At 41.5% G+C, this 20,677-nt stretch overlaps 1 protein-coding gene and 1 long non-coding RNA gene across 4 annotated transcripts; one reads left to right on the forward strand and one right to left on the reverse strand.

Annotated features, from left to right (window-relative positions):
• Nucleotides 1–2,068: 2,068 nt before the first annotated feature.
• CYP17A1 (cytochrome P450 family 17 subfamily A member 1) lies at nt 2,069–19,088 on the reverse strand. Of its 3 annotated transcripts, XM_081191268.1 has the most exons (9): nt 18,209–19,088; nt 17,906–18,017; nt 14,365–14,503; nt 12,363–12,592; nt 11,412–11,498; nt 9,581–9,796; nt 8,377–8,546; nt 7,795–7,898; nt 2,069–6,554 (listed from the first exon to the last, which is right to left on the reverse strand). In XM_081191268.1, exons 2-9 carry the CDS (start codon nt 17,999–18,001, stop codon nt 6,277–6,279), a joined length of 1,320 nt encoding a protein of 439 aa, XP_081047394.1. In that variant the 5' UTR covers nt 18,002–18,017; nt 18,209–19,088; the 3' UTR covers nt 2,069–6,276. The 3 variants fall into 3 exon arrangements, with proteins under 3 accessions (XP_081047394.1, XP_081047393.1, XP_081047395.1); XM_081191267.1 differs by having other exon boundaries at nt 17,906–19,088; XM_081191269.1 differs by lacking the exon at nt 2,069–6,554 and adding an exon at nt 6,869–7,672 and having other exon boundaries at nt 17,906–19,088.
• Nucleotides 9,803–14,503, forward strand: LOC308585555. Its single transcript, XR_014007482.1, has 3 exons — nt 9,803–11,296; nt 12,960–12,999; nt 14,378–14,503. It is a non-coding gene; the product is annotated as an uncharacterized lncRNA (long non-coding RNA).
• Nucleotides 19,089–20,677: the final 1,589 nt, after the last annotated feature.

Here is a 20,677-nt window from a genome sequence, read left to right on the forward strand (position 1 = left end):
AGATAGCTATAATGGCTTCCATCTCATAATTATAGGAGTGCTCACTTTAAAAAGTAACACAGTGCCAGCATTCTTACAAATGAATGAATGGCTATTGATCTTAAGCAGCAAAAAGGGGGATATAAAAAAGGGTGTGAGCTCAGCATCCAGTTGCTGTGTATCAGATCATCTTAATGGCTGAAGGCACTGAAATAAGCCCAGAACAACTTTTTTTTTGTCCTCAACACATTGTAGCCTTGATCTTCTCAGGCAAGCCTTGTTTCCCAAGCAGCCCTGATCTGTTCTGGTTCAGGATAAAGGATAATAAAGTTCCTACTGAATTATAGCACAACCCTAATCCTATAATGGAACTTCCTCCTGGTAAACAGAGTTAGGATTGGAGCTTTTGGTGTTCCTAGAATTGTTGACAGTGATTCTGGCAGATGCAGATAGTCTGTATGTTGCTTTGGGAAGGCTCTCTGTTTATTTTCTGTCAAATGCCTAACAAAAATTGTACCAGTTTCTGAGAATCTGCTGCATGGTACAAATTTTCATCTTTCGCACCATTTGAAGGTTCTCTGAAGGAAAATTTCTCAAACTGCAAGGTAAAGTTACACAAATGGACTGGATAGCTCAGTCAGTAAAACATGAGACGCTTAATCTCAGGGTCATAGCTTTGAGCCCCAGACTGGGTGAAAGGTTCCCGCATCCCAGGGGTTGGACTAGATGACCCTCATGGTCCCTTCCAATTCTACAATTATATTCTATTGACTTACTGCTTTGCACAAGTAATTTCCAGCTTTTCTAACATAAGGACTAGTTTCTCTTATTTCTCTTTTACACCAAACAAGGAGACAGTGTGGTGTAGTGGTTAGTGTTGGACTAAGACCTGGGAGACCAGGGTTCATATCCCCACTCGACCATGAAGCTCATGAGGTGACCTTGGGCCAGTCACTGTCTACTGTGTTTTCAGAGATGAGGGTTCTGCCATCATTATCCTTCTGTTTCCCAGCAGGCTTTGGTGCAAACTGACACCTGCACAACAGGCCAAAAAAAAACCCATTTGAATGTCTGCTACCTCCTCTCCCCTTTCTATTTTAAGACTTGGACCAGATAGAGAAAACATGTCTTCAGCATCACCCATAAGCTACTTTTTCCTCTCCTCACTGCTGTTTACCATCTAGCCTGATTTAGAGTTCTTAAGAACTCAAAAGCTTGCACATTATTTTGTGATACTTTGGTATTTTGGAATTTCTCATTTTTGGAATCTTTTAATACTGCAACGGCAGCTGAGTGACTTGTATCATAATCTTGAGGAACTGTTGTAAATATGTGTGAGCTGGTGCCATCTAGCGAGCTCCCCAGTATATGCAAACTGTTATCAAGGCAGGTAACGTGCAGAAGAGTTGCTGAAACAGCCAGACTGATGCTCATTCATCCTGGCCATGTTGACTAATTGCGGTAGACTATGGATGCCCATTCTGTTGAAATGTGCTTCCTGTTGAAAGATGAACAACACCTTTGTTCGGATTCTCATCTGAATGTGGGTATTGTCCACCTCCCCTGTACTGCTTTCAGTGGGATGTGCATACAGTTGTGGGTCTTCATCCACATTCTGCTTCAACCAGTCCTGCAACTGCATACATGTATAGTTGGCCTGGGAGAGGGGAATGCTAATAGGCAACTAAACCAGGATGGCAAAATAGGAAGTTGACTGGGTAAGGGTGGTGTTTCTCTCCTGCCTCTTCACATTGAAGGCAGTGTGACGGTTTTGTCTGCCTCCAGTAATGTCACTGTGTAGCCAAATTTGATCAGTTTTGGAACTCCCGCCCATCAGAGAGACATTTGTTCTCCTGGATGACGTCTTTCCCACATCAGTTAAAGCCTTCATCTGGCCTTTGGGGACTGAAGAGATGGTAGGATGGTTCCTATTCGGTGTGACTTCTGTTATTGGTGCTATTTTGTATACTGTGAGTTCAAATAATATAAAACAATCTCTAGCTTCTCTGCACACTTGCACCTTTTACCTTTTGCTTTTATGACCAGGACAAATGTACATGCTCTCTACTTCAGTGAAATGTGACATCAATTGCTGAGGGATATGCTTTAATTCAGCCAGAATCCATAATACATGTAGATCATAAAACCATGGTAAATGTGAAGCAAAGATGGTAAAATATGCACACAAGTTCATCCATGCATACAAGGAATATGGAGAACGGGGTCTATAGGTCTAGTGGCAAATATACTAATAGAGGAATCAACCAACCAAGAAAGCAATTGTGATTGTAGTTCTATAAACCTTTCAGTAACTTTGTAGAATTAGACAACATCAACATGGAGTACGTCATGTTGAATATGGTGATCTTTGCTTCGAAGCAATCTGAGCATAGGAGTATAGCAAATATTCCCTTCTGAAATAGCTGAAGCTTCCTAATTTACTAGTTGTTATATTTTAATCATTTTTAGCTAAGTTATGCTGCCATTCTATTGGAAGAAATTTCCAGTGTGGTTTGTTCCCAGGTAAATAGTGTAGGATTGTTGCTTTTAGCGAGAAAGCTTAGCATTTTTAAAAAGCAAAATTTGTTTGTGTTAATAAAACCTAGGACAACTTTATTGAATCATATTTATTGAATAATTATCACCCCCCTCAATTTAGAGTCCCTGCTGCAAATGGTATGCAAACTAACCATGTTTAATCAGAAGCTTAATGGGGTTCACGCCCTGTCAACCCTTGGCTGAATAAATAGTCCCCAAATCAGATTTATATATTCCAAAATAAGTAATAAAAATAAAACCCTTTTAGTATTTTTGGGGAGAATATTCATTTTTATTGCCGAGATTCTCCCCATTAATGATAATTGCATTCTGCTTCATCTATCTAAGTCTTTTTTAATTTCTTTCCAAGTCCTTACATAATTATCTATATAGATGTTATGATTATTTACCTATAGCCACACTCCTAAGTACTTCGCTTTTTTCTCATATTTTTCAGCTGGTAATTTTCCCTAATTTCTTCTAATGCTATTCTTATTGCAAATGACCCCAATACTTAACAATACACGATGTCTGAAAAATTGGTGAAAAGATCTGTCTAAGTTTATCTGGAGGGGGAAGAAACCTAGGATAAAACATATGATCCTTATCGACATAGAAGACAGAGGAGGTTTTGCACTCCCTGACTTAGAATTGAATTTTGAAGCTCCCTACCTGTGTTGAATTAAAGACTGGGTATTGCTAGAAAATAGGGACGCGGGTGGCGCTGTGGGTTAAACCACAGAGCCTAGGACTTGCCGACCAAAAGGTCGGCAGTTCGAATCCCCGCGACTTGGTGAGCTCCCGTTGCTTGGTCCCTGCTCCTGCCAACCTAGCAGTTCGAAAGCACGTCAAAGTGCAAGTAGATAAATAGATACCACTCCGGCGGGAAGGTAAACGGCGTTTCCGTGCGCTGCTCTGGTTCGCCAGAAGTGGCTTAGTCATGCTGGCCACATGACACGGAAGCTGTACGCTGGCTCCCTCGGCCAATAAACCGAGATGAGCGCCGCAACCCCAGAGTTGTTCACAACTGGACCTAATGGTCAGGGGTCCCTTTACCTTTATCTCTAGAAAATACATAGTTGCTAAACTTGGAGGGCCATGATGTCAAATACGGCTGGCATTTGGTCCGGCAAAGCTGGAATATGTAAAAGCTTCACCAATCATGTTATTAGAAAAAAATTAGTATGGCAAAAATACAAAAAATTGTTAGAAAACGAAACACCAAAGTGATTACTCCCAGTAGAAGCTGAGACAAGAGGGTGGGGGGAATTAATATGAGTGACAACTGGGGTACCAATAATGAATTGCTAGACATCTCAGAAGGAGAACCAAAAATAAGGGGAAAAATGAAGAGATTAAAGGGTACGTGTTGGACTGGCTAAATTATCACCAAATCAATTCAAAATCTAAGGTAGATAAGAAATTGGGATTCTCAGAATAACCATCAAAATTTGAAAAAGAAATATTAAAATTTAGAGTTAAAAATTTATCTAAAATGTATAGGATATTACTTGATTGGGAAACGAAAGAAGAATTGGTAAAATCATCTGTGATCAAATGGGCACAAGATGTGGGTCATAATATTGATTTGAACCTGTGGGAACAATTGTGGAAAACAAACTTAAAATTCACTGCTAGTTATGCATTAAAAAAGAACTACAGTGGTACCTCTGGTTACGTACTTAATTCGTTCCAGAGGTCCGTTCTTAACCTGAAACTGTTCTTAACCTGAAGCACCACTTTAGCTAATGGGGCCTCCCGCTACCGCCATGCGGCCACCACACAATTTCTATTCTCATCCTGAAGCAAAGTTCTTAACCCGAGGTACTATTTCTGGGTTAGCGGAGTCTGTAACCTGAAGTGTATGTAACCTGAGGTACCACTGTATAAGAATTTAAAAGAAGACTGGACATTATATATAGATTATATGGAAAAATATTATAACAAGAAAATAATCGTAACAGGCTGAGAAAAAACACTCAGCAGTAGATGTTACAAAGTGGGATAATATAAGGTACTGAAAACAACTTAGTAGAATAAGAAAACGCAGTTGATAAGATAGCACTTAGGAAACCATGGAAAGATTGGAAGGGGAGTAAAAACTAAGGTTTATAAGAGTCAAATAAACTGAAGGAATAAGCTATGTTACCATTATTATTCATATATATGTGTTGTATATATATGTTTGTTTTTCCCCCAATTGTCCTGTGTCTGACTGTAACACAGTATGCGTTGATGATATGATAAAACAGAAAAGCAAATTGAAAAAAGAAAAAACCCTTTTGGCAGTTGTACTGAGCATAACACCAGGTGGAAAGTCAAAAATATGTGGGTGGAAGAAAAGCTGTATATGAGAGAAATAGGATGTAGGTAACTAAACTCAATGGTATTTCTAGAGGGAGGATATAGTGGGGTAGAAGTAAGCTGTACCAAATTAGGAAGTGGGTGAAATTAGTTTCTGGCTTCTTCTCTGTAGTGATACAAGTGAATAGCCCTATAAATCTGAGGAAGCCCTATCCTTGTAGCAGAAGGCTTTTACTGCAAGAATGGATAACATGTGGCCTTCCAGATATTGTTAGACTTCAACTCCCATCAGTCCCCCCCAGAATGGCCAATGATTAGGGATGGGACTTATAGTCCATCAACATCCAGAAGACACAGTTTCGTTTAACTCTCCTGTACTGCATAGGCCTCAGTTTTGAACATGGTGTGAACAGACTCCAGCTGAGGTATGAGGCCGTTGCTCTTCTCACCCACTGTAAAGCCAGCTGATTAGACCTCCCTAACTATACCCTGGCTTTAAATGAGAGCTATTTTTCTTCCTTGAAGTAACCCCCTTATAATTTGATGTTATATCCACAGCTTCTGCCTGAGCTCCCCCTAGATAAGAACCAACCAGTTTCGCTTTTCTTCCGACACACTTCCTAAAGCTATTTTAATCCCGTCATTGGACAGCTAATGTTCTCCCCTCTCTACAGAAAGTACTAGGACATAAAATGGGTTGCGTTCAAGGTTGTGGATTTTTTGCTGCTGTCCATAGGTACTGGCAAGCAACAGAGACATCACAGTATTCCCATCTGCCTCTGGTGCTCATAGTTAAGTTACATAAGACCCATGACAATGGTTTTGCAGCACTCTGTCCTTGTTTTATGCATGCTCTTCTCAAACCAGGGCTTTCCCTAATTTGTTGTGCTAGTGCTTTGGCTGGTGTCTGTTGATTTCCTAACTAATCATGACCAGATCTTTCAGCACAAGCATTTGAGGATCCTGTGCTAACGTCAATGGCGGCGCCAAAAAATAAGAATGGGAGGACACAGAAGGGACAAAGTTCATATCTAAATGGGTGAGCTGTGTTCCACAGGTTAAGATCACTGAAATAAAATTAACAGTATAGGTTAATGACAGGAGTCCAGCAATGGGAGACAAATGGGGTGACCTCTTTGTTTAGAGACACTTCAGTGTTGTCACTGCTCTGCCATGCAAAACACTGCATTCTGAGTTATTCCATTGGAGTCTGAGGGAGAGATGGAAGAAGATGCAACTTTCGATGTCAAAAAAGTTTCTTATGAACTGTGGTTCCTTTCTGCCTTTGTCCAATGTGCCTAATATATTCTATTACGTAGATAGTGGCTCGTGTCCTTGACCAAGCAATTTACTTCCCCTTCTTGACACACTTATCCAGCAAAACTTTTACTGAACCAGCTGAAGTAATTTTTGGTCTCTTTCCATTTAGGGAGGCTGTCTGAGAGCCAAATAACGTCACTCCTCTCTTACTTTGGCCTTCCAAGCTTCCCGCAGTGTGGCCTTCACTTTGAAATTTGGTACTTGAAGCACAACTCCAAATTTCCCCTCTGGTTCAGGCAATGTGTGGCCTTGAGGGACGCTGAGTGTGAATCTCTGCAAGGTCCACGCTATAAAGAGGAACAGCTCCATCTTGGCCAGTACTTCTCCCAAACAAACCCGGATACCAGCTCCAAAGGGAAGATAACTGGGTGAGGGAGAGGCGATTCTCTTCCCATCCTTATCCAGGAAACGTCCTGTGTGGGAGGAAGAACACACATAAACATATCCCCAGGAAACATAAATAAAACATAAACTGATACCATACAAGAACTTGGCTGGAATATCTCTATAGACCAGATGAAGGGAAACTTTGACCCTCCAGATGTTGCTGAGTTATAACTCCCATCATCCCTGGTCCTTGGCCATGCTTGCTGAGGCTGATGGGAGTTGTAGTTCCTATGCTACCAGATCATGTTCATGGTTCTTGTATTCTTTAATGAGCCCCTTAACAAGTTGGGTCCAGGACACCTCGTACCTGATCCCTTATATCCCTGCTCATTATATCCCTGGCTCGTACATTCAGTACTGTGGGCCCAGTTTTGTGGCACTCCTGTCTTCCTGTTGCACTTATGGCACCTACCGAAGACTTTTTTAATTATTCCAGCAGGCTTTCTGAATGAATTCTGATTTTATTGTTTTAACTCATTTTTAGTCTTATTATAATGCTCCTCCAGTATTGCTGTGATCAAGCAGTATACACAGTGTTGAAATAAACAAATATTTGGAGGGCCGAAGGCTCTTCACATCTGCTACAGACCCTTCCCAAATGTGCCTGTGGACAGTAACTCTATAACGCAGGACCAGGGAGTTCCCCACACCTACCAGCCCCCTGTCCCCCCTGAAACAGTACTTCTGTCTTGTCAGGGTTCAACCTCAATCTGTTAGCTGCCATCTATCCTCCAACTGCCTCCAGACACTCACACAGGACATTCACCACCTTCACTGGTTCTGATTTAAAAGAGAGGTAGAGCTGGGTGTCATCTGCATACTGATGAACACCCAGTCCAAACCCCCTGATGATCTCTCCAGCGGCTTCATATAGATGTTAAAAAGCATGGGGGAGAGGATAGAGTCCTGAGGTACCCCACAAGTGAGAGCCCAGAGGTTTGAACACTCATCCCCCAACACCACTTTCTGGGCACGGCCCAGGAGGAAGGAGCGGAACCACTGTATGACAGTGCCCCCAGCTCCAGAAGGATGTCATGGTTGATGGTATCAAAGGCTGCTGAGAGATCCAGCAAAACTAGGAAACAGCTTTCACCTTTGTCCCCAGCCCGCCAGAGATGTGACCAAGTCAGTTTCAGTTACTGGGCTGGAAAAGGAATAGAAAAAGTGTGTTGAAAATCCACCCTGCCCAGACAAAAAGGGAATTTAAACAGCACACACACACACACAAACACACACACATGCCAGGAGGCAATGTGGCAGACTCACCTGGATTAAATTCCCCTGGCTTGTCCCACTCTTTCTCATCATGGTGAATGGACCACAGGTTAATCACAACGTGAGCTCCCTTAGGAATGTCGTATTTCCCAATGCTGCAGAAAGACAAAGGCCATCAGTGGCTTACTCTTAAAAAGGTAAAGGTAAAGGACTCCTGACAGTTAAGTCCAGTCGCGAACGACTGGGGTTGTGGCGCTCATCTCGCATTACTGGCCGAGGGAGCCGACATTTGTCCGCAGACAGTTTTTCCGGGTCATGTGGCAAGCATGACTAAGCTGCTTCTGGTGAAACCAGAGCAGCGCACAGAAACACCATTTACCTTCCCGCTGGAGCGGTACCTATTTATCTACTTGCACTTTGACGTGCTTTCGAACTGCTAGGTGGGCAGGAGTGGGGACTGAGCAATGGGAGCTCACCCCGTCGCGGGGATTTGAACCGCCGACCTTCCTATCGGCAAGCCCTAGGCTCAGTGGTTTAGACCACAGCATCACCCGCTTCCTCTTACTGATGCCCTTATGTCTCCTTCCACACCTCAGCTTTGCAGCAGATCTCACTTTTGGAAATGGACTTTACCTTGTATCTGCCAATGCCTCGTGTGGGATAAGGAGTGGAGCTACAGGCCGGATGCGCAGAGTTTCACTAATGGTAGCGTCCAAATAAGGCAAGTGCTGCCGGTCATCAAGCTGAGGAAATCTGTTAAAGCCAAGTTTCTGATCCAGTTCCTCTTGGATCTTTTGCTGCACCTGGGAAGTGTGGAAGAGTTAGACAAATCAGACTCAACAGTGGAAAGAAAGCTACTGCCTCTTCATGTACTTTTGAAATAGGGCTTCATGTATTAATTCCTTTGCTCACGCAGTAGGTGTGAGAAACTACACCGCTAGTGGATAACAGCTTTTCCACTTCCCATTTACCAGGACCTCCTGTGCTTACAGAGGAGTGCGGGAAGCTATGGTATTGCTTGTTTGGGGAGGGCTGGAACATAAGGGAGCCATTTTTAATTACTGTATGCGGTCATCAGTGTGTGGATTGGGTGATTCCCCCTCTCCATGCCTCTAAAAATGGTGCAGTTCCATGAAGAAAGGTCACTTCCAGATAGGAAAGAGCAAATCTTTCAGTTTCAAATTCTCTCAGTTTCTCATTTTAAATTCAGTTCCACATCCTTTTGTGATTTCTTTTTAAAGTCCTCGTGAAAAATTCATCAGCATTTTAGCACAAATTTCTCCCAATCTGTACATTTTTGTATACAATTTTGCCCAAATATGCATTTTTTGCAAAGCAATTCCTCCCCCCAAATATAATGCACTTTTCTGTGTTATTTTAACTAATACATGCATTTATATGTATACTTTACCCTAGTATATGCACTTTTGGTACCCATTACTTGGTAGGAGAACTGCATTGCATAATTCAGCGACGTGTTAATTTTGAAGGATGGCTTTCTTTTGGTTCACATACTGTTTCCGAAAGTATGAATTAGATAAGTTCACCTTTAAATGAGAACGGCATCAAAATTCTCCCCCATCCCTATTTCCAAATGACCTATTTATTGAGCATTCATCCTGACTTGTTTGCATTAGTTGATATCAACTGTTTCATAGAATCATAGAATTGTAGGGTTGGAAGGTACCAAGAGGGTCATTTAGCCCAACTCCCTGCAATGCAGGAATCGACGTGGGGCTTGCATAGGATTGCATTTTATGCTACTCTTCTCTGTCTTGTTCACATAACACACTGTCAAGAATCCCCAGGAATTTGGGCAGGACTAGAGGAGCTGTACCTCTGGGTAGTGCAGGAGATAGAGCACAATCCACTTCAACACAGTTGTGGTCGTCTCCACACCAGCTCCAAAGATGTCAGCCACTGTCATGAGCAGGTGGTCGTCCGTCAGCTCCTGCCCAGGCAACAGATGACTGTTGTTGTTTTCCATGTTGAGTTTGGCTCTCAGTAGTACATTTAATAAACAATTGGCAGAATCGTCATCACTGAACGTTTCCTGGGTAGAAGATGAAAGCAACTGTGGGCTAAGATCGAGCGACAATTTAAGGTCTAGACCATCATCTACCTACCCCCAACCCCCAAACAACTACTGTCATAAGTCTTTAAAAATGCCAGCTGCCAGCCACTGCCACTGTCAGACCTCCCCCAAAACACGTAAGAGGGAAATAAAATATAAAATACAAATCTTGTTTTAAAATTCTGAAGCTGTGACTATATGCCCACTAATTTGAAATAAATTCTGTTGAGATCAATATAACATTTTGGAACATGGGCAAAAGTATGAAATGGGCGAGTCAGTATAGATTAGTTTTTTTTATATATCTAATGGCTGCAGTCCTGTCCTGCAAAGCCTATTTGCTTGGAAGTAATTCACACTGTAATGGTTCAGCAGCCAGCAATTTTTTTAGGGAACATGAGGAGTGTTTTATTTGTTTATTGTAAATTGAGCCTTACACTGCAAGACTCTGTCTATTGAGAAGTATGTCCCACTGAGCTCAATAGCACTTACTCTCTGGTATTGCAGCCTGATCATTCTTATTATTCTTATTCTTATTATTTATATACCACCCTATACTTGGGTGTCTCTTGGGCCAGCCCTGATCTCTGCCCATACGTTAAGTGAATGAATGAATCTTAGTCACTGTGAAAAGTGACTTTGGCTTTTATGGAGGTGAGAAGCTCAGAGTAGCATTTTTTAGTTTCACAAGAAGAATAAACTTGTGCGGTAGATTAGTGCCCAAGGCTACCCTGAACATTAATCAAAGCTGAGCAAGGATTTGAAACTGGCTTTCCCGCAGCTAACCCCAAAAGTATAACCACTGTCTTGACAGGAAGAACACAGTAATGCCCTGCCACACAATCCCATTGTTGATGCCACTAACAGCACCTGATATTCCAGTTCTGTTATAGTGAGGGTAATACGGTTTGCCCATGAGTCTGATTGTTATTGTTGTGAACGATTCTGAGAATGACTGCGGTTCACAAATGATATATAAAATATTGCATTTCTTTTTAAATAACTGGGCTTCAACGGACATGACAGCAAAGCATGTAGGATCTTTCTGTTCTATGTGCTCTGTCCAATTTAGCATTTCTTACTGTGCCAACATCCCCCCATCTTCCTGGTTTAGGACACCTGGTGACTGAGAGCTCCAGAACTGAGGCACCAGAACTGAGGCTTCTTCCCACTTGTGTGCCTATTGTTAAAAAGGTGGGAGAAGGTAAGACGTAGAGTCTTGAAGCAGGATCCTTCTTTATGCACACATCTTTCTCTCCTTCTCTTTTCTCTCATCATCCAAAATTGTGTTCTAATTGTGATCCATATTGGAGTACCATTTTCATCTTTGCTATGATGCTCATTGCTTTTATCCACAGATCCTCATCTCCATGAAACAGCTTTCTCTCTTTTGCTGGGTTTGCTACTCTATGCATCTCTTTACCCTGGCTTTTGAGACTTGAGGTGCATATTTTTAGGACCCACCTTACTTCTGTGTGTGTAAGTTATTTTTAAGTGTTTTTAATATTGTGTTTTAATTGTTGTAACCCACCCTGGGACCTTAGGGTGAAGAAAAGGTAATTAATAACAATAATATTAAGTGTATTCTACTTACTTTATGTTTTGCAAACTTCTGCTGTAGGAGCTGATCTCTTGCTTCCACACACTTCCTCAGCAGTACCAGGTCTTTATTGGGAAAGAACTGGAGAAAGAAACAACCATAATGACAATTCTTTTCCTGTCTGCAGAAAATAATCCCCTCTCCAGAACTCCTGTGTTAATCCCTGCCACTAAGGGTTATGTAGCAGACAGATCTGTTCCGTGTAATGTAGACTGTGATCTGATTAGATGCTTCTGGCATCCTGCACATGCCTCAAAATCCCTGTACAGTGGTACCTCGGGTTACATATGCTTCAGGTTACAGACTCTGCTAACCCAAAAATATTACCTCGGGTTAAGAACTTTGCTTCAGGATGAGAACAGAAATCGTGCAGCGGCGGTGCAGCGACAGCAGGAGGCCCCATTAGCTGAAGTGGTGCTTCAGGTTAAGAACAGTTTCAGGTTAAGAACAGACCTCCAGAACGAACTAAGTACTTAACCTGAGGTACCACTGTATAACTTAGTATGATTTCTCTTCCAGTAAAACCTTATGGGTCTCTATTCTGACTTTCTATACGCTGCAAAGATTGACATGATGTGCATGCACATGGAAGTACAGAATATCTGCATCAAATATATCCTATTGAAACAAGTAACTATGGATTTTGCCCAGTCAAAGAACACATTCTGTTCAATGAACACAAAGTGATTTTTCCCCTCCCTCACATAGAATTCTAGGTTAGCTGATCTATATGCTATTGCCCACTCGAATAACTGTCTATCTATCATCTATCTATCATCTATCATCTATCTATCTATCATCTATCTATCTATCTATCTATCTATCTATCTATCTATCTATCCTAAAAGAGTACCTAACCCTCTCTCCTCAACCTCTCTTAATGAAGAATGGCAAATCAGGTGAAAATGTGTTATTTAGTTGCTAGCCCTTCCCACCAGCTCTCACCTGAAGCCATGGGAAGATATCCAACATGCTCTCCTTGGCTACAGTATCCACAATGCCTTGGCTATATTGGAGCATGGACTCAAACTCAGGGTCTCCACGCTGGTAGGATGAGTTAAAGCAGATGGTGCACACCACATTAGTAACAGCACGTGCCAGTTCAGGTGCCATGTCCAGGGGCAAATCCTGTTTAGCACTCAGAAGTTCACACAAAGTAGCTGCTTCTTGACAGACTAAAAGAAGAGATGCATGAAGGGATGTTAAAACTTTTAGGAGCTAGAAGAAGGTGGTTATGAATAAAGATGAAAGGATGAAACTGAGGGACACTGGCAACCCAGATTTGGAGATGGAGCAACTTTGAAATAGACAGGGTAATCCAGCAGATAAGAATGCTGGTTCCACATTGGGAGACAAGGGTTCAAAGCCAGTTCCTCCACAAACTTGATAATGGCTTTGTCGGGAGGTCATTATCTTTCTGAAGTGACTATATTACTTCCCATATTAAGAATCCTTGCTGTCTGGGTAGCTATTCCATTGTTCCTGTCATTCACAGTATAATTTGAGATCTTGTCTATTCTTGTTTTACTTTTTTTTTAACAGAAAGAGACTGATAAAGAGTATTTCTTTGGCCACACTGCAAGTAAGTTCTGACCACTACCACTAAGTGACAGTAAAGGACAAAACAAGACAATGCCTTGTACTAAGAATTTTGTACAGTCTCCTTCCTGCTCCCCTTTCCTCCCATATGATACTTCCAATCTGATGCAGGCTGAGAAAATTAACTCCTATACGTATAGAAGACAATCAGAATCACAGCTGCTCCTCCCTGCAAAGAGTTTTCTTTTTAATTGACCCCAAAGATTGGCTGCAATATATTAGGGGGACATGCCTAGATGGGATATGGTCCAGTACATTATATCTAATTTTCTTTGTCCCAGTGATCATGTGTTTCCTATAGTTATTCAACTGGGACATCCTGCTTTATATATATATTTTGTGTTGCTCTTTGAGATTATTTGTATTCTGTTAGACCTTTTCACATTATATAATACAGTTTTGTTTTTGTTTTTAAAAACCATTACACTACAAATCCATGATTCACCTGAACCCCAGTAGTCTGTGTGATGAGAAGAATATATAATACTGTACAAAGAAAATATTTGTAAGGAAATCTGATTGCTACTCCTAAAGTTGCAGGTGCCTAATGCATGCCTGAAATTACCGTATTCAAAGTGTAGTTCTAGAAAGATAATGCTCCCTCCCCAAAAGAGCACAGTTGCTCCAGCATAAACCAGCATATGGCTATTAGATGGAATTCAATCTCTGAAAGGTTTAGGCAGCCAAACACAACTGCACCCAAACACTGTACCAATGGTTGGAAACAGACTTAACATTCAGAGCAAGTATAGAAGTATAGAACTGGGAATGGGTGCACACTTCCTCTAGTTCTTTTCCCCCTGCACCTTCACTCCTGAATGGACACACATAATTTAATTTGGTTGCCACCCCTCTGTGCCCCCCCCCCAATGTTTCAGGTGGACTTTCACATTGCTTTATTTTTCAGGTACTTGAATTTATCTGCTTAAAAAATTGTTTGAAACTCTCTTAAAAAAACATTTTTGCACATAACTATCATTTTTCTATTTCAATATCTGTTCTGAGAAGGCAGGTAAGGAGGTGGTTTCAAGAGTGATGCGAGCACCAGCTGATCAGTGAGTGATGGCATAAATCCAGTTTCAGCTGCAACCTGGAAAAACAGATTCCTCCCTAAGCTCAACCTGAGGTTTGTGGTGTGTGCCTAAATTCTGGTGATGTGTATATATGCACTCTGGCTGGAGGGGAATGAACACTGCTCTGAAAACAAATGCTTAAAGTGTTATTCAGCCAAAGAGGAGCAAATTACCCTAATGTTTTGGCCACAAGAGTCATCACTAGGATCTTCTCTCCTCAGCTCCCTTCTTGGAATTCTCTTACAGCAATCCCAACATTTCCTTTGTTTACTTACTGATTTTCTCCAGGGCCAGAGAACCCTTTCCAAACATGGAGAGTGCAGAATGTGCCAGCTTGCGCTGAACCTTCCAGACTGGGCTGTAATTGGCAAATGCAATGTCTTTCCCGTTTCGAGTCAGCAAGTCTGTTGTCACCTTGAATCAACGAAGAAGAAAACTTAACAGCATTGTAGTTTTATTTTACTTGAAAGGAGGAAAAACACAAACAACTATTTTCATCAGATTCATTCTTCTGCATTTGATTAAAATTTACTTTTTAAAGCCACTTCAGACCGAAAAGTTATTCACAATATCACTGATACAGGTTTGTTATTCCCTAATTATTATGGCTTAAAATGGGCAAAAATATGCAAACCAGTTTTGTATGTTAAAAGCCTATTTTCTCCCAGAAGTGTTCTCTTTTTACAGAAGAGATGATGTTCCTTGATCCTGGAATTAAAACAGATTTTGGCTGCAGTCCTACACTTGGCTGTAAGTAAGCTCTAGTGAATGTAATAGAACTTACTTCTGAATACAGTGGTACCTTGGTTTACAAACTTAATCCGTTCCAGAAGTCCATTCTGGAACCAAAACCATTCTTAAACCGGGGCGCACTTTCCCTAATGAGGCCCCCGCCGCCAGTGCCCTTCCACCATTTGGCTTCTGTTCTTACACCGAGTTAAAGTTCGTAAACCAGAACACTACTTCCGGTTTTGTGGAGCTCTTATACTGAATAGTTTGTAAACAGGGCTGTTCTTAAACCAAGGTACCACTGTAGACATAATACTGCAACATTAGTGCCTTTTCATCTGTATATTAGGGAACCTGCATTCATTCTGAAGAGGTATGAGGGTGTAATTTAAGAGGTGCAGCAATTCATTTATTTATTAAAATTATTTTATTGAATTGTTAAAAAATGCTACCTTAACAAGAAAATGAAGAATCAAACACTTTCTGGTTTACATTTCTGATTCTTTGTTTTCTTTATTTTCGTTACGGCTGCACTTTTTTTTTAAGCAAAGCAGAAGGTGCAGGAATTTATCTGGGTCATAAAATTGGGAAATTCTTTGAAAGGTTATTAAATGTTGCATATTACTCAGAGGCCAAGACCAATAATTTTTTTATTTCATAAATTTTATTCATATTTGCACATATATACAGGAAAAACATAAACAAAAAATCCACCACATACCTTATACAAATTATATTCACTTCACAAATCATAAATAAAATACATAACTGAGTTAGTCTCAACTGAACCTTGGACTTCCCTCCACTCCTTTGGTAAGTATCGAATAAATTATATAGTCGCGTACTTTTTAACTCTTTTACATAAGCCTTTCCCGCTGTTAGAGTTATTTCAACCCCGCCAGTGTCACCTGAACTTTAGATTCCATATACAATAAATATTTCTTCCAATTGTCATGAAATTTCTGTTCGCCTTGGTCCCATAATCTTCCTGATATTCTATCAAGCTCAGCATAGTTTATCATTTTAACCTGCCACTCACTTATGTTGGGTATTACTTCTAATTTCCAATTTTGTGCTAACATAATTCTTGCAGCTGTCGTGGCATATAGAAACAAGATCTTATCTTCTTTTTTAATTTCTTTACCGACCATTCCTAACAAAAAAGCTTCTGGCTTTTTGGGAAATGTATATTTTTTTAAGTTCATTATAGACCAATTCCCAAAAGCTTCTCACTTTGCAACACGACCACCACATATGATAGAGGTCAATAATTCCTAAAGCACCTCTGGAACCATTCCAGCGCTGCAGATCTTACAATCAGCCTTGTTTTATGGCATAGTCAAGTAGTTTTGCTGTTGGATTTTGTATATATATACATCCCTCCTCAAAGTCAACATCCTAGGAGAAGAACCTAAATGATTCCTGGACATCAGAAAGGTAGGAAAACAAAATTTGTGAACATGCCACTTTCTCTTAAGGCCACAAAGTATATTTGAGTAAAGAAAGGCGGAAGTACAGTGGTACCTCGGGTTACATACACTTCAGGTTACATACGCTTAGTACCTCGGGTTAAGAACTTTGCTTCAGGATAGAACAGAAATCGTGTTCCGGCGGCACAGTGGCAGCAGGAGGCCCCATTAGCTAAAGTGGTGCTTCAGGTTAAGAACAGTTTCAGGTTAAGAATGGACCTCCGGAACAAATCCACTGTACTACCTAGAACTCAGCAAACATTAATTTATTATACTAAAGGAACCACATAGCTCATGATCCACATCTATTTATTTTAAACTGAATGAATATTTACTGTGTAATGTCTATAATGCATATAGATCATAAGCACTTAGTCATGCTATGGCTAATGTTTCAATGAAAAATAAGTATAATCTAAAATGCATGAAAGCACTTGCCTCTTCACCTCGAAAGTTCAGAAACGTATAGGACAGGAAAGGGTTATAATCAATCAGAAACTTAACTCCTCTGAAGAAAACTGCCTATCAGAATCTGCCTCTTCCTGGCCATGCTGCTGCTCTCCAGATTTTTCTCTCTCTTTGTATTAGGTTAGGAGTGGCAAGGCAACATCTCAGTGGTGAAACACATGCTTTTTATGCAGAAGGTGCCAGTTTCAGTCCTTGGCAGCTCTATTAGAAGGATCTTAGGTACTGGCAAGAAATCTGCCAAAGCCCTTGAGTGCTGCTGCAAATCAGAGTAGAGAATACTGTACTACAGGTATCAATAATCTTATTCAATAAACCAGTTCCAGAAATTTATAACCTGCAGTTAACTCAGCAACCCAAGTAGTAACTCTTCCTTAGGAACAAAATAGGTGATGCTTTCGTTCAAGGAGCACAGAAGCCCACTTGTATCATGCTCTGAAGAGCAAATGCATGAAGATGAAGTGTTCATAAAATTACAACAGTTTTCGCTGAGGGCAGAATGCAATGTGATAGAGCAAGCCATGACTGCTCACCTCATTTCCCATGCACAATCACTCATGTAAATTTCAGGTATATTTCTTCTAGCTCATGTAAATTTCAGGTATATTTCTTCTAGCCTAGCTCAATCCTAGTACCCTGTTCTGGGCTGGGGATAATGTTTCTGGGATGACTGAACACAAAGGAGAGGTTATAGGATTCAATGCTCTTCACCTGTATGTCCCTTTTCATGTTAAAACCGCCCTGTTTTCTGCTGCAGACATCAGGTCATAACTTAACAATATACAGTGGTGCCTCTGGTTACGAACTTAAAAGAAGATACAGTGGACGCTCGGGTTGCGAATGTGATCCGTGCAGAATGCACATTCACAACCCGCAGCATTTGCAACCTGCAGCGGTGTGTCTGCACACATGCGGGTTGCAATTCGGGGCTTCTGCGCATGTGCAAAGTGCAATTTAGCACTTTTGTGCATGCACAACCATTGAAACCCGGAAGTTACCCGTTCCGGTACTTCCGGGTTTTGGCGGTCTGTAACCCAAAAAAAAGCATCTGTAATCCGAGGTATGACTGTACTCTGTTGTTTCATCACCTCTTCCACTCTACCCACCAAATTTCATGGCTTAGAAATAAGGAAGACACTTGTAGCTTGCTTACCTTTTGAGGTCTGCCACCAAAGATCTTTCCTTTCTTAAGCAGCACCTCTTTGGCATGGGTATAGTCGTGGACCACTACTACATAACTGGAGCCCATGTACAAGGAGTAGAGGCTGCCATACTTCTGCTGCAATCTGTGGAAAAAGAGATGGTACTGGGTATGTCCAATAAAATAAAAGAGGCTTCCGATGATTGGCAGGGATGGCAGGCATCTCGGGTAGTTTGCCTTGGGCTCCAGTTTCCCTTTTGCCATCCTCCAGAAGGATAGGAGAGCCAGCCCCAAGAGTAAGGCAGCCAGTAGAACAGTCATTGCCCCAGGTGGTTTGCTGCTTGGTCAGCAATCAAAGAACAAGAAGACAAAGGGAAGCAATGTCCCTGCAACAGACTAGTTACGGCTCTTATAACGGTTTGTAGTCACATGCTTTTACCTTGGGGGTGTGCCAGGCCTTGCTGGACAGCCCATGGGAGATAGCAGTAATCTGAAGCACGAAGGCTAGCCTTGCCTCCTGCCAAAAAAAGAGAAAAGCAGTAACAAAGTGCAAAACTCTTTAGGGGATCTGAGCCAAATATACAATCAAAGATATGCAGTGGGAAATGCATAAGTAAGGGTTATTTGGTTTAATTAAAATGTATAATCTACTTTCCCATTCTAAAAGCAGTCCTCAATATCCCCATAATACATTCCAATATGGGGTAGCCATATCTCCCCCAATTTGTTCATGAAAGACACAAATCTAAGCTGTCAAACTCAATTCTCTATGGAAGTTCTAAACTAGGGTGTATAAGGTTTCTTAATGCAAAGCAGAATTTATTAATTATCCCTCTATTGGCTGATACGTTTATGCTCACAGCTTACTTTAAAAACAACATAAAGGGCATTAAAAGGTAGCAGATCTAAAAATGCAGCATAAAAATAATTCAATAGGACCAGTTCAAAAAAGGACACAGACTGGGAAAATAAAATTACCTGGTGTGGTGAAGGTATCAGAGTGGGACAGCATTCCAAGGCTGTGTGCCACCACTGAAAAGGCCCTTTCATTATGACAGGCTAGTCACGGCAATTATTAAAGCCAGAATCCAAATGTTTCACTAGTGCAAGGAGTTTTAGCTGTGTGATAGAACTTCCATACACTCTCATTTCTGCTTGTGGCTCCTGGGGATTTTAGGGGGTGGGTCATGGAAAGAAGAAAGTTCTTAACCCGAGGTACTATTTCTGGGTTAGCAGAGTCTGTAACCTGAAGCATCTGTAACCTGAAGCGTCTGTAACCTGAGGTACCACTGTAATGTTAGTTGTTGAAATTGCACTTCCAAGCTTGTGTCACAGGAGAGCTCAGTGAATTGTTTTGGCAACTCATATCTTGTGGCACCTTAAAGACTAACACATTTTAAATAATGGTATAAGTATAAGCTTTCAGGCACTTTACTTCATTGGATCATCCGATGAAATGAACAATGGTCCATGAAAGCTTATGCCATAATAAATTTGTGAGTCTTTAAGATGGCACAAAATATCTTCCTCTTGAGACCAGCTTTCTATGACATCCCCATCTCCAGGTGTCAGGGTCCATTTTGACAGTTGTGAACACTGCCATCCCTTGGGGGTCACTATTTCTTGATACTTCTCAAGGTGACAGCTGAGGGACGCTGCCTTCTGAAGTAATGACAAGATCAAAGCTGAATGTTCTGAGACCCCAGATAAGTTATGCAGTTGGATACTGCATAACTAAGGCCGGTACTGTCATTTCCCCATATCCATTCTGCCTAATTTCCATTGCAACCTTGGAACAGTCTCAGCTGAATTTGCTTAGGCAGATAAATACAGTGGTACCTTGGGTTACATACGCTTCAGGTTACATACGCTTCAGGTTACAGACTCCGCTAACCCAGAAATAGTGCTTCAGGTTAAGAACTTTGCTTCAGGATGAGAACAGAAATCGTGCAGCGGTGGCGCGGCAGCAGCGGGAGGCTCCATTAGCTAAAGTGGTGCTTCAGGTTAAGAACAGTTTCAGGTTAAGAACGGACCTCTGGAACAAATTAAGTACTTAACCCGAGGTACCACTGTATGTAGCATTTTCATGTGTATTGTTTACTGTAGATATCTATTTCTCCCATTTAGGCTTCTTAAGTTGGCCAAAATAGCAATTGGAAGCTTGCATGAAATTGAGGATTCAGAGGTGATACCAGTAACAGTTGGTGAGGTGGGCCAGCGTTGCTCACCAGGCTTCTCAACCCTGAGTGTCACTCCCAGTTACCAGGATGGGGAAGGATGCAGTGGCAGGGAGCTTGGTGCAGTGTGAGCATAGTGGCAGGTACATCAGATTGGTTCTGCCACTCCACTTGCCACTGCTCTTGCACCAAGCTCCTCACTTTCTCCCCTTCTTGCTGTCGGTAATGGGCAGGGATGCTTGATGTTGGGAAGACAGGTGAGCGGTGCTGCTTCTCCTGCAAGGAGAAAACTAGCCCAGCAGGGAGATTACTGGCACTGAACATTTCTCCAGGATGTGTTCATTTTCTCCTTACAGGGAGTTTTTATATGCAAAGACAAAAGTGTTGTTTCCTACCATGAAGTGCTGGCTGCAGCCCATTCTTTCACCTCAGTGTTCTACCACCTCCTTTCACTACAGGTTTAGCTGACAACTATTAATATTTTCATACAGTATCATGTCTGCACTTGGCATTTTACAAAGAATGAGCAGAAAGGTCCCTGTCCCAAGGAGCTTAAAACAGTGGTTCTTGGTGTGATTGTGAGTGCCTCTCTGGTGTTTCTGCTTTG

The sequence above is a fragment of the Podarcis bocagei genome (assembly GCF_964188305.1).
Source record: "Podarcis bocagei genome assembly, chromosome: 4".
Lineage (NCBI taxonomy): Eukaryota > Metazoa > Chordata > Lepidosauria > Squamata > Lacertidae > Podarcis > Podarcis bocagei.